This window comes from Anabrus simplex, chromosome 1 (assembly GCF_040414725.1).
Source record: "Anabrus simplex isolate iqAnaSimp1 chromosome 1, ASM4041472v1, whole genome shotgun sequence".
In the NCBI taxonomy this organism is placed as follows: domain Eukaryota; kingdom Metazoa; phylum Arthropoda; class Insecta; order Orthoptera; family Tettigoniidae; genus Anabrus; species Anabrus simplex.
Window position 1 is genome coordinate 289193775 of NC_090265.1, and position 14964 is coordinate 289208738.

Here is a 14964-nt window from a genome sequence, read left to right on the forward strand (position 1 = left end):
ATAATGGATCACACATGGAGGCTACACTAGCTAGCAACATCCTTTTCATCCATACAGCATTCTTGTGGGTACAATCTGTGACACTGAATTGTAAAAATCGCTGCTGGGATGCCACCATCTATTGGGAGGAGGCTGCAAGGTACCTAGTTCTCAAGAAATGTTGACAGAATAGCCCTTGAGATGTCAGAGTTGTTGGAGTGCCATTTCTGGATAGGAAAACCTCCAGTCTTTGGTAATGAGTTAATATCATTATAGAATTGGTTGGTATGTCAACACTGTCTGTACCTGTCAGTAGATCGTCCGGGTAGAAGTCTTGCTTAACAATTTCTGATGCCAAAGGATATATGTGTTGACAGTCAAGTGCCACCTGAAGTAAGCATCGAGTTGCTATGTATGGGGCTGCTGCAGTGCCTTAGGTTACAGCTGTCAAATGATAGATTTTTTAATTGTTGACTAGGACAAATGCGCCACACTATCCTTTGGAGATCTCTGTCAGACTTGTTATCTTGTTTACCTGGATTTGTTGGATACATTTTCTCAATGTCAGCAGTCAATGCATACTTGTTAGGACGGAAGCGAAGCACTGTTGAAAATAAATCATGCTGAACTGTTGACCCAATCATCATTAAGTCATTCAGCAAGAATAAGGAAGTGGTTTTAGTGAAAGCACTGTAGACCACTCTGACCCTGGTAGTGGTGCTCGTGTCATTAACTACTGAAGGGTGAGGCATATAATAGCATGAATGAGACTGGTTGACAAGATCGATGAGTTTCATGTGTCCCAGCCGCAAATACTCATCCATGAATGCAACAAACTCATTCTTGAGATCAGATTATCGCTGCCATCTTCTTTCACTAAAACCAAAATACATCTTAGCATTGCTGAGGGAATCTCCTAGTTCTCCAACTTCCTTGTGTAGAGGCAGTCTTACAATAAATCTTCCAGTCTTGTCACAGGTGAAGGTTTTTCCTTCTTAACTAGGGAGTTTCCACTGAGAAACAAACATTCTTAGCGGGGAATATATTTTGACTAAAAACCAGTTAATTTGTTACACCCATTATCATGATGTGGGTGACCGCCTGTTACTCTTCCACAAACGATGAAGAAACTCGTCCTGCCCATTATGCGCTTGCGCGAATGACAAAGGAACTCATCCTGCCCATTGCGCGTTCATGCCTTCGCAGAAGACAAGTTATCTAGACCTGTCTATTTTGACATAAATATGTCTTATGGCTGGTGGTCAGCTGAAAATTCGTGTTATAGAAGTTAGCATCACAAAATATGTGACAGTAGTATGACTCTAGCAACCATGCAGGCTGTAATGTAGGCCTAAGGTATGGATCGATGGTCATAAAATGTTACCTAGCAACTGTGCAGTCTATGCCTTATGGTTGGTGGTCATCTGAAATTAGCAGCCATTGATGGATGATCATAGGATATAAACTTCATGGTTTTGATCTGTATTGAATTGTGACCACAATAATAACTAATCTTATGTCATAATTGTCCACCTTTTCAATACTATATTTTGCATTAGGCCATTATCGGCCTTAATGCAAAATTGTACAAACACATCTAATAACTAAAACAAATGTACAAAACACACACAAATGACATTAAAAAGTGTTAAAAACATCTGGGATGAACTATGTAATGTAAACATAGCTTAATGTAGTACTGAAAAGATGGACTATTACGACATAATTTTAGTTATTATCGTCACTGATGGATGGCCATAACCGAGAGACATATTTATGATCATTTGATTTTCGCAAAAGGAAAAGTGGTTTCTTTTGATTTGCATTTCTTAGTTCAAACCATAATTCAATATTTGATTCGACTTCTTGCAACTACATTATGAGACCACATTTGACACTAAATAACAATCAATAAAATGATGCTACTGTTGTAATGAAATCAGGGAGATGAGAAGAGTAATGGACTGGCCCTTACCCATGCCAAACGGGACCACGCCTCGAAAGCGGCAGCCATTTTCTTCGGCACCAGGGCCGGCTGGGGAGCAGTGTGAGCTACTTGCTAGTCATAAGTTTGTTTTCACCCAGTAAGTTACCTGTGACAAGTCACCTAATGGAACCATTGTTTATCACAGGACTTTGTGTGTACGGTTGCAACAATAGAAGTGACAGGAACAGAAAACCCAGCATTGTTTTTCATCAGTAAGTTTTCTTCTTGTAGAAGAGTATGTATCAAACATAGACACGCATGTTTTTTTTTCATGGAGAGAACGTCATTGTTTTAAAACATGGATTGATGCAGATTCCCTAAGAACCTAGACCATTGGGCCCTGTGGACGAAGGCAGTTTATGAGGAAGAACTGGGCACCTGGTGTTCATAGCGTTATTTTTACAAGTGAATATTGCATACTTATCCAGGCCGAGACTGAGAGAGAATGCCTTTCCGAAAGTATTCCCTGCCTACAATAATAATAATAATAATAATAATAATAATAATAATAATAATAATAATAATAATAATAATAATAATAATAATAATAATAATAATAATAATAATAATAATAATAATAATAATAATAATAATAATAATAATAATAATAATAATAATAATAATAATAATAATAATAATAATAATAATAATAATAATAATAATAATAATAATAATAATAATAATAATAATAATAATAATAATAATAATAATAATAATAATCTGGCATCTGTATAATCTGGTAAGGGTCCCAGCTCAGGGTTACGAATGAAGACCTCAACGGAATCTACAGCGAGAAGTTGAACTTCGGAACGCTGGAGATTGCAGAAGAGGCAGCCCAGTACTCAGGGAATAGTATGAGTATACTATATATCAGCAGTGTTTGTCTCCCATGTTAGGGGCAGATACAAGGTGCTCAGTCAACGGTTTTGAAGGCTGAAGAGGAATCTTAACTCCCAACGGCAATGAGAGTGTAAGAATGTAGTGGAGTAAACCATGAAAAAACAATCATTTCGGACTAACAATCTGATCTTACTTTGGAAGCTAATTCCTTCCTTCACAAATCACAACTTCATTTGCAAGATGGAAATGTTGCTGAAAAATGCACTACCCCAGGTGGCAGCTCGGCAGAGAAATCCACCATTGCACTATGGAATGCAATGGGACCTAGGGTTCTGGGAAGTCCCAACATCTGCGAGAAAGACGAGTCGGGCGTCTTGAAACACCTTCCAAACTCCAATTCAAGAAGAACTATTCCATCGGAACAATTCCATCGGACTTACCAAAGTCATAAAACAAAAAGAACTAGAAAAACTTTTGGACTAAAATCGAATCCAGATTCTAGCTGTACAAGAGACAAGATTCCTGGAAGAAAATATCCTAGACATCAACCAATACAGAATATTCAAAGGAAAGCTGGCATTTAGAACAACCACCAACATGCCTCTGCTCAGAACCTGCTTCTACATAAACAAGAAGGTAGTAAACAATGTCACAGACTTCACATCAAAATCTGAGAGATTGTCTCTACTAACTATTAAATGCAAGAATAAGATATACACTCTTATCAACTGTCACGCTCCGATTAATGAAGACAACAAGAAAAACCCACAGAAAGTTGATGACTTCCGGGATCTTCTGGAAACTGAAATCACCCGGATACCCAAGAGCAATGTAAGTAGGCTATCCTGCTGGGAGACTTCAACGTACAGATTGGGAAGGAACGAAAATACAGACATGTCGTAGGGTAATATCCAGCACATAAGAGGACAAATAAGAATGGGGAAAGGCTCATTGGACTCTGCAAAGCTTTTCAGTTGAAACTTATGTCCACACACTTCAAGAAACTCCCGAGAAAATCAAAGACCTGGGTATCTCTGAATCCCGAACTAGGGGAATTCCAATTGGATCATGCAGCGATAACAAGGAAAAACTCAAAGGTGATGAACATCGAAGTGTTTAGGAACAGTGAATTTGATTCAGACCACTATCTCTCCAAAGTTAAATTTATTCTCTCCCAGTAGGACAAAGGAGAGACCCACCTAAAATTATGAGATACAACACAAACAATATGAACCTCACTGAAGACATCATTAGAAACTTCAGGGACAAAATCTGGACCAGCAAAAAGGGGAACTGGCAAGAACTATCCACGGGAATCAATGAAGCCGCAAATAAAACACTCGGACAGGCTAGGAGGAAAAGTGAAATATGGTGGAATGAAGAGTCCGAGGAATCTCTCAGGGAGAGGTCCGACAAATGGAGAAAATGGAAATGCTCCAGAGAAAAGGAACACATGGTACAATTCAGGCAACAGAGGAAAGAAACATCCAGGACATTGCGAAAGACTAAATGATCATTTGAAAGAGCTCAAATGGAAGAAATCCAGACCAACTTTGTCAAGAACAATGCCAGAGCCTTTTATCAGACCTTTAAGAGCTTACTCAAAGGACACCAAGCACCAAGTTTGAGCTTCAGAAACGAACAGGGTAAAATCGGACTGAAGAACCAAGAAAACTGTGAGATATTAGTCAGATACTTCCACACTCTCTCGAATTGTCCTTCCCCAACCTCCAAACTAGAATTTCCAAACATACCAGAGAACTCAGAAGATGACGAACCACCAACAAAGGAAGAAGTCAAAGAAGCCCTTGAAAACCTAAAAACAAAAAAACAGGACAAGTGGAGAGGACTCAATAATGGCAGAAATGTTGAAATGGGCAGAACCGGAAATCTTAGATGATCTTCACCAAATCATCAAGGAAATCTGAGAGAAGGAGACAATCCCAGAAGAATGGAAAACAGCACTTACCCATCCACTGCATAAGAAAGGTGACAAACAGGACGTCAACAACTATAGGGGTTTGTCCCTTCTCCTGATCACCTATAAAATCCTCTCAAAACTGCTTCTTAATAGAATAGAGGTGAATCTGGACCAACAACTACGGGAATACCAAGCAAGGTTTAGTAAAGGCCACTGCTGTAATGAACAAATATTCAACCTGAATCAATACTCGGCCACAGAATGTTGAGTGGTAAGAAAATTGTGGTGTTGTTTATAGATTTCAAAAAAGCCTTTGATTCAGTGGACAGAGAGACTTTGGATAAGATCATTAGGGAATTTGGAGTCAAAACCAAACTGGCAAATATAATCAAAGAGACACTAACAGGCACAACCTCCATGGTAAAATTCTTCAGGCATCTCTCACAATAATTTGAAATCAAGACAGGCGTGAGGCAAGGTGATGGACTATCCTCACTCCTATTCAACTGTGTCCTAGAAAAGATACTGAGAATATGGAACTCAGAACTTGAACATCAAGGGATAATCCTGATCTGTCTAGGGAGAAAGTCAGGAGGGATTAAAGTCAACTCCTTGGCTTTTGCTCACGACTTTTCTATACTATCAGAAAGTCCAGAGGTCGCAATCATCGCATCCATTCTTGGAAAGAATTTCCAGCCAAACAGGACTGAGGATCTCAGCACAAAAGACCAAAATTCATGACGAACATCAAAGATGGACAAAAATTCCAGGAAACAGAGACAGGATGGGTAGAAAGGGTCAAGAAGTTCAAGTATACCTTGGTGAGACAATACAGGAGAATGAACTAGAGAAAGCTGCTGTGGAAGATCGGCCAGTGAAGGCCTGTCCATGAACTACAAGCTGGAGAAGCTAGAAGTCTGGAAAGAAGAATCCTCAGAAAAATTATGGGATCTGTCCAAACTAAAAGCGGATGGAATCTTTGGAGCAACAAAGAAGTTTACCAGAAGGTGGAAAGAATCTCAGAGACCATGAAATAAAGGAGGCTGGTGTTTCTTGGATATCTGTACAGAATAAATGCAAACAGACTTACTAAACAGATATTTGATTACTTCTGGAGAAAAAGAAAGATCACTACAGCATGAATTAAGGAAACGAAGAAGAATATGAAAAGGTTAAGCATCTTGGAAGACCAGCTATTAGAAAGGAGTATGTTTAAGAACACACTGAAGAATTTGGAAGGTGTTCAAGTCGCAGGAAGAACTAAGAAGAGCGGAAGAGCCTGGACAGATGAACAACAGAAGGAGGCCAGCGAACGCATGAAGGAGTATTGGACACAGAGAAAACTCCACACAAAGAGAAATAAATAAAGTTGTAGTGTGATCCTTAGTGGTCCATTCGCTTGTAAAAAAAAAAATGTTATTTGCTTTACGTCCCACTAAATACTTTTGCGGTTTTTGGAGACTGCAAGCTGCCAGAACTTATTCCCGCAGGAGTTCTTTTATGTGTCAGTAAATCTACTGACACAAGGCTGACGTATTTGAGCACCTTCAAATACCACTGCACTGAGCCAGGATCGAACCTGTCAAGTTGGTTTCAGAAGGCCAGCACCTCAACCGTCTGAGCCACTCAGCCCAGCAGGACTTAAATTAAGATAGTGGCTGATATGCTTTATTGTTCCATTTGGATAACATTCTAAACAATAATAGTTTGCAGAAAAGGAAGGTACCACAGTCCAGGAATGTTGACACACTCGAGCCAAGTAATATCGTATTGAAGTGGGCTACCAGTGCCATTAATACTGCTCAGGTGCAAAAGGTGAGAACATTTCCTATTTTATTACAGGAAGAGCTTCAAACACAATATACTCCTATTATAGTTCGGTAGTCCCCATTTTAACTAATAATATTCTCATTTGTGTCCGCCTCTGTGGTGCAGTGGTTACTGTGATTAGCTGCCACCCCCAGAGGCCCGGGTTTGATTCCCGGCTCTGCCACAAAATTTGAAAAGTTGTACGAGGGCTGGAACGGGGTCCACTCAGCCTCAGGAAGTTAAATGAGTAGAGGTGGGTTCGATTCCCACCTCAGCCATCCTGGAAGTGGTTTTCCATGGTTTCCCAGTTCTCCTCCAGGCAAATGCCGGGATGGTACCTAACTTAAGGCCACGGCCGCTTCCTTCCCCCTTCCTTGCCTGCCCTTCCAATCTTCCCATCACCCCACAAGGCCCCTTTTCAGCACAGCAGGTGAAGCTTGGGCAAGGTACTGGCCATCCTCCCCAGTTGTATCCTCCAACCCAATGTCTCACATTCCAGGGTACTGCCTTTGAGGCGGTAGAGGTGAAATCCCTTGCTGAGCCCGAGGAAAAAAACAACCCTGGAGGGTAAACAGATTAAGACAGAAAGAAATATTCTCATTTGTTAATTCAAGGTGTTCAATCCCAGATGAGGAAAATGGAGAAAACTTTGAACATGCACAGTGTCAAAAGAAAGATGAAAAACTGAAATTGATAAATAGAAAAATGAGGGCTTCATTGAGATGTACGAGAATGATCATAAAAATTTACGAAGAAGGAATGCTAGAATGACAAAAAAGAAAGCAACAGCTATAAAAACCTTATTTCATGACTTGAAATTAAAAAAGTTTCTGATTACAATGCTGGTTCCTGTCAATTTGTGGTCTGTGAGCGGCTTACTTTGATCAAAAGTACAGTTTTATATGTTACAATTTTGTATACAGTGTAGTACATTATCATTAGATGCCTTGGGCAACAATACTGACTTTCTTGCCTAACACCTTTGTCATAACACGCTTTGCACCTCCTTGTCACACACTTCTTTTGGTCACTGGATGGGATGAAGTCTGGGAAATGCCTCTCTGTAAAACGTGTCAGGGAGCTGTGATGACAGTATTGGAGGCAGGAAGTAAAGAAGTAAGGATCAGATAAAATTGTTAGTGCTAAACTGTAGAAGTCTTGAAAAGAAAGGAATAGAATTAATTTAACAGATAAATATTTACCAGATATTGTAATAGGAATTGAATCATGGCTGAGAAATGATATTATGAATGCAGAAATTTTCTCACGGAACTGGAATGTTAATTGTGCAGACAGGTTAGGAAAGATAGGAGCAGGAGAATTAAATTCATACTGGTGAAAGAAGAATTCATAAGCTACAAAAACGTTATGGATGAGAAATATGAAATTCTAGGTGTACGACTTGTCTCTACATTGAGATAATAAGATACTTGATGTTTATGGGTCTACAGAGCTGACAAGACTGCCGCTGATGCTGATGCAGAATTTTTCCATAAGAAATCAGCTATGTGGGAAACGGCACAGAAAGGAACATTATTGTAGCAGATGATTTCAGTTTACCAAATGTTAACTGGGAAGGGAATGCAAAGAACAGAAAGCATGACAAACAAGTGAAGAATAAGTTAGTAACTTATGGGAAGGACAGCTGAATCAGAACGTGACAGAATCAGCTAGGAGGGAATATAATCTAAACATGGTGCTACTGAAACCAAATAAGCTCTATAGATGGTATAAGTAATCATGAAGATGTTTTGATGATGCTTGTTGTTAAAGGGGGCCTAACATCTTAAGGTCATTACCCTATGTTTTTGTCAGAGTTAAAAATAAATGTAGTAGAAAACAAGGTCATGAAGTAGAACTATTAACCAATACCATACAGCAAACAAGAGAACATGTGGGAAAAAGCAGTTCTGAGTGAAAAATGATAAATAAAAACCGAATGGGTTTAAAGCAATTTTTAAGAAGTGTGAAAAACAAGTAGGTAGCTTTAAGGGTGGCAAGGAATGATAAGGACCGAATATTTTATAAGAGGGAAATAAAGAGATTAAGGAAAAGGTGCAGGTTAGAAAGAAATAGAGTTAGGCGTGGTTGAGGGAGCAAGGAGAGATTGAAGTGACTTACTAAAAATTGAATTTAGCAAAATGTCAGCTAAGGATAACATAATTAGCAGCAATATAAATTTTTAGAGAATAATGGAAGGATAAGTTTAGATACTTTAAAGGTCGAAAAAGGTTCCAGGAAGGACATTCCAGGGACCATTAATGAACAAGAGGAGTGTATATGTGAGGACATACAGAAGGCAGAATTATTCAGTCAGCAGTATGTAAAGGTAGTTGGATGTAAGGATAATGTCCAGATAGGGGAGGTGACAAATACTAGCAAATTACTGAAATTCACCCGTGACAATAGAGATATTTACCAAAAGATGCAAACATTAAAACTAGAAAAGCAGCTGGGAGAGATAAGATTTCTGGAAATTTGTTAAAGACAATGGGTTGGGATATAGTGCCATATCTGAAATACGTACTGGAATACTGTTTGTAAGAAGGAACAATACCAAATGAATTGAGAATTGCAATAGTTGCTCTAGTGTACATGGAAAAGGGTGATAAACATAAAGCAGATAATTGCATGCCAGTCATCTTTACATGGGTTATTTGCAAGCTCTGGGATTATCTTTTCTCTGATTATATTAGACATGTTTGTACAAATTACTAATTGGTTTGACAGAAGGCAGGTCAGGTTTGGAAAGGTTATTCCAATGAGGTTCAACTAGTAGGATTCCAGCAAGATATAGCAGATACTTTAGATTCAAAAGGTCAAATGGACTGCATGGCTACTGACTTGTTCAAGGCTTGCTATTTGAAGCACTATCATTTGAAAGCAGACTTACCTACTGTCTTGTGATACTCTAAATATATATATAAAAATATGTGTGTGTAAAATGTAACCTAATGTATTATATGGAACCAATAGGAGGGGAGAGGATGTGTTAAATTGACTTATATCCTTGATGTAGCATAAGGTTAACTTGTGTGAAAATAACTCAGCACAGGGTTCTTATACATCAGGAAATACATAGCATTTAAAAGGTTAATCCTATGATCTCCACTAATCACAACAAAATGAAGACTTCTGGGCTAAATTTTTAGAATGTTAAGAGAGAATTTCTTTGGTTCTCTATATGTGGAAACCAGCATTTGCATAGATCCTGGCATTAATAACATGACAAACTATGGGTTTCTCATTTTTACAAATTCAGCATTAAATCCATTACTAATATGTTGAGCACTAAGAGGTAGATAACTAACTACTTGGCTATCAGTACTTGGTATAACATCTCTGTGATATTCAGATATTTCTATGTTTCTATTTTCTTATTGCTCCTTAAGAAAATATAAAGTTGGTTCTGTTGTTAGATTATATTCTCATAGTACTGATAGTAAAATCATAATTCATTTGATATATTTGCTTCCAGGTGCCATAGGTCATGACACCCTGGCAAAATTGAAAGTACTCAGCCTCAGTGGAAATCCAATTGAGTTTTTTACTGACAGATCTTTTAGATGGCTGAAGAATTCAAAACTTGAATCTCTCATTCTGCGTGATTGTACGAGTCTCATGAAGATCGACTCAGGTATGACTTTAAGAAAGATAAGTTACTTTTAAATATACTGAAGGCCTCTAAAAGGGCACCATTATGTATTCAATGGACCCAGTATGAGCAGACTGCATAGATCTAGGGAGTACAGTGACATGATTAGCAGTGCAGCCCTTTGTGCATCATATGAGCCAGTTATGCCCTCAGAAAGCAGTATAAGTGGGGAGGACAGAGAAACACTGTTACTTAGTAGAACTGTCTTTACATATCATGCCTTGTCGCAGAAGACAGCAAAAACAAAGTCGTCTCCATATAATTCATGAAGGCCCTTATAGGAGTGGAAGGTAAAGGGTTCCAATATCTGTAGCCTTGGCACTGTAGTAAGCGGGACAGAGTAGTTAGAAATATGCTTAGTCACCTTCTGGTACTGTACTCATTTTCTCTGAAGACTGAATTAACTTCAAGGCAATGGGCCCTTCCAAAAGTGAAAGTGTTTTTGATTTCCTGACAGGGAATCAAACTTGCATCCTTCTGGGTGAACCGAATATGTCTTTACTACCTCAACTAGACAGCCTCTCACACAATAACAACAGATTTCTGAGTTTAATTCGTGGCAATTTGGTTATATTACTTCAGGTACAACTAAGCAACCATCCCCTCTCTGGTTTTAATTGCAGAAGATTTGTGGTACTGGTATAGCAAGACTGCATGTTATTCATCCAAGACACTGGCACTCGTGTATGCATGGAATCAGTGGTGCCAACAGGGATGAACTCACCGACATGAAGGATCTCATTGACCCTGTCACAATATTAAACAAGAGGATAGACATCTTGTGAACATGGTTGTTGTGGATTGTACAGACACATTACCAAAAATCATTCAAGAATTCAGGTGGACTGCAGAGTAAATATTCTCCACATGCATGTTTGGACATTATTGAAACAACAGGGCACCTTTGAAAGTACCCAATTCATTGGTTTTCTTTGACTGCAGACCATTTGTATTTGTTGCTGCTATAATTACCAGAACTCCTGCATGAAGGGACAAATGTCATGACATTGTTATTTCTGACAAATCCTGTCTCTGTCTGCACCCCAGCACTGATTGCATCTGTGCCTGGTGGTACCATGACAATAGACCAGGTGCGTTCAGCACTATGCATGGCCATGTCAGTTTGGCCTGGGTGATGTGGTATGTGGTGCCATTTGATATCAGCCCTGCTTTTACCCGATAAGCATTCTCGGAACATTGTATTGTACATCCCTGAAGTGTGGGAGTTGTTAGATTTTCTTATCTTGAGGGCTTGCCTGGAACCATTTACCAACAGGACAATGCATAACTGTATGTAACATGAAACATCTAACAGTTCCTGAACCACATTTATTTCTTCCTTGGCCTCCATGTTTAAACAATTTGTCATTTAGTGAACATACCTGGTCCATGAGTGCACATCAATTAATACAGTACAGAACACCTTACAGTAGATGAACTCTGACAATATGTAAAAAATGCATTAATTATGCAGTGGTGATGATTGTTTTAAGAAATAATACACTTGGGCAGTTATCCTCTCGTAACACTACTGTGTAATCAGATGAAAAATGGAAGAGGTCTCATTCTTTGAAGAAAGAGTATAGGTGAAAGAAAGTGAAGGACCATGAAGACTCTCCAGGTCTCACAAATCTATTACCATCAGGGTCAGAAGAGATCAAGAATGGGCCAAGGGAGGATGGATAGAAAAGATGAAAGTAGGACTCTTGTGCAAGTAAGTGGAAGCAATACCAGACCCAGCTAGGATTCCTATGGTTGCCATCTCACAATTTCAAGATGAGAGTGGTGGTAGTGTTGATTATTGTTTTAAGAGGAAGTACAACTAGACAACCATCCTCTTTATAACACTAATCCAAGAAAAAGAATGGAAGGGATCCGACACTTCAAAATATGAAGGTATCGGCCAAAGATAGCCAAGAGTCAGGAAGGACGTGAAAACAAAAGACTCCCTAGGCCTCAAGTGATCTAATACCATCGGTGTCAGAAAAGAACAAGAGTTAACCAAAGGAGGTCAAATAGGATAGATGAAAGTGAGGAGCCTGGCACAAGTAAGTGGAAGCAATGCCAGGACTCAGCTAAGACCTCCGTGGCCACCAAACCAGGCTTCAAAGTTCAGAGCCCCTGGGGCCCCTTTAGTTGCCTCTTATGACAGGCAGGGGATACTAACCACCCCCACCCACAGGGGGGTCTCAAGATAAGATCCCCTGAGGTTAACCCTATTCGTTACCTCTTGAAACACCATAGATGTATCGTACCATGAGGGGAAACTGCATATGCCAGACGAACACCAAAACATTGCTTCTTCTCTATGCTGTGCCATATGGTTGCAGTAATTGATGGCAATGATAGCTCAATGAGATACTCCCTACGTGTTCCACATGCTGAATCAAGCAACTGGTTTATTCATTTCACCCTTCTATCATTAAGTACTGAAAAATAACTTTAATTGTTCTTGTCATTTGTAGTGTTGCCATTTTAATGGCCAGTTTTATACACAAGGTCATTCGGTTAATATCTGATCAACTGTGCAGTACTATTGTCACCTGGTGAGTGATTGTTGGAACTACAGGTATACTGTGGTGAGCAGTGTTATGTCTGAACTTGTCAGTGTGTGTCATCCTAGAGTCTTGTGAAATGGCATTAAAAATCAATCGTAATTGGGAAGGGTATGTTATGGCCCTTTTCCATTTGAAGAATGAATAATCTTCTGTATTTTTGCCCCAGAACCGCAATCCACTTCCGCGGCCAGAATAGCTTCCTTCTGTTTCATGATGCCAAACAGCATAGAGGGTGCCAATTCATATTTTATTTGCCATCTGTGAAAAAGGTACTTGGCTATCCCTTTCAATATCACTAATGATGTCGATCTTTTGTTGAAGAGTCAGCTTCTTACATTTAGCAACCATAATGAACCTGGTCCACCGTAACTCGCAGTACAACTCTTATAACAGACACAAATGTAACTCGTAGCATAACTTGAAACAACACAGGAACAAAAATAGTGAATGATGCTGGAGATATTCTTCAGTCTGCACTCTCCAGGCGATTCTTAAGCAGCGATTGGAGCTGCGAGACGGAAATGCCTATCCGGCGTAACAGCTTTGCGGCTATAGGTTAAGACAGCTGACCTCACTGGAGACATAACCATTGAACTATAGTTAGTGAAGATTCTTCTTTTTCAGATAATGAATGGACATAGGATATGGGATTATTTATACATTCATTTATATATTTTAAAACGAATTATTATCATCATCATCGTCATCATCTTCCTTCCAAGTATTGGGCCATGTGTTCCGTTATGGTCTTGCATTTTTCTTTTTGCAAGACTTGAAAGCAATCAAATGTCCCTCCGATGGGTTGCTAGCCTGAAGGAAGTAAGACCACTGGTGGGGCTGCCACCTCTCAGCTAACGGACTAGCTGAAATTACAGCATTTCCTCCGTAATTGATGTATTATTATTATTATTATTATTATTATTATTATTATTATTATTATTATTATTGATTGCCATTATTATAGATGCTGTAAAATATGATGGTAGAAATCTCGAAAGCCTAATGTATATGAAATTAATAATTTTAAAATGGATATTTTAAGGTTAACTAGCAACCTACCCTGACTAAAACGGTCCTAACTCCCGAACCGTTCATTCAAATAATATACTTTAAAGGGTATTTCAACCTTAATGAATCATAGAGGAGGGCGTAAATATTTGGAAAAATGTATTTATTTGTTTACTATTTATTTATTTATTTATTTATTTATTTATTTATTTATTTATTTATTTATTTATTTATTTATTTATTTATTTGAAGAGTGTTAGTTTTTACCGCCGACTATGAACTAAAATCGCTCTAAAGGACAAACGGTTGGAGGTAACTATATGCCCTCACAGACTTTCTTTGTAGAGCTTGAACAGCTCTACATTTCGTATGCTTTTACTTGGGGCTTATCGATGACAGTTCAGGCAGCGTAAGCCATTTTTTCTAGAATATATTTTCATTTTGTTCAACATCCATAGCCATTTTCAGTTTTTAATTGCTTTTAATCTTCTGAAATATATCTTTCACCATAAATTATGTGAAGTTTACAAGATACCTTTTGCCTAAATGTTTATATTTCGTGAATTTACTTGAGTCTCGCAGCATGTACGCATATGTCAAAGTCATGGCTCCAGTTGTACAGATAGTCTCACCCGCAACTGCATTTCACTCCCATACAGCTGTACTACAGTTCAATGGACATAAGTAACCAACATCATCTAGCATGATAGTGACTGCTGCTTGCTGGTAACAGTGATTTCCAGAGGCCAGACCAATTTATCACGGTTCCACACATCACTAAAGGAGCGCTTTCATTTAGCGTGTTAACTTCGGACTGAGATTACATGAAAACGTAAGTTCATTAACACTATTTACAACAACTTTAGAAAAAATTATCGCAAATTTTCGTTACAACGGGATGTGCGATTGTAATTTATGTGAAATATATTCCTTAGAAGTGGATCTTTCCTTATATTGGGTTTCATTATAAGGCGGTTTAAATAACATTGTGCTTATGCTGATCTGGCTGGGCCTTATGAAAAACTTCGTTAAAAATGGGAATTCCTTAAAAGCAGGCACGTTAAAATGGGGTTCTACTGTAAAATAGTGTATTTTATGTATAGAAGTATGAATGTCAGAGGAAGGAAATATTGTAAAACACCGGTTAACCAAACTCAGATTAACTGAAAGCTGGATTATCCGATATGCCTCCGGAATTGCAAATCCA

At 38.6% G+C, this 14964-nt stretch overlaps 2 protein-coding genes across 13 annotated transcripts in view; one reads left to right on the forward strand and one right to left on the reverse strand.

Annotated features, from left to right (window-relative positions):
• Positions 1-14964, reverse strand: part of LOC136864159 (dynein axonemal intermediate chain 7) — a 658911-nt gene that overhangs the window by 344841 nt on the left and 299106 nt on the right. The gene's annotated exons all lie outside the window — the stretch shown is intronic.
• The window catches only part of LOC136856716 (toll-like receptor 13), a 222203-nt gene that overhangs the window by 141837 nt on the left and 65402 nt on the right, over positions 1-14964 (forward strand). For 10 of the 12 annotated variants that reach the window (XM_068231075.1, XM_067134777.2, XM_067134780.2 and 7 more), the window contains one exon: positions 10015-10173. The exons of the other annotated variants lie outside the window; for them this stretch is intronic. In XM_068231075.1, the coding sequence (XP_068087176.1) occupies positions 10015-10173 (159 nt within the window). The remainder of the gene's footprint in view (positions 1-10014; positions 10174-14964) is intronic. 12 annotated transcript variants of the gene reach the window in all.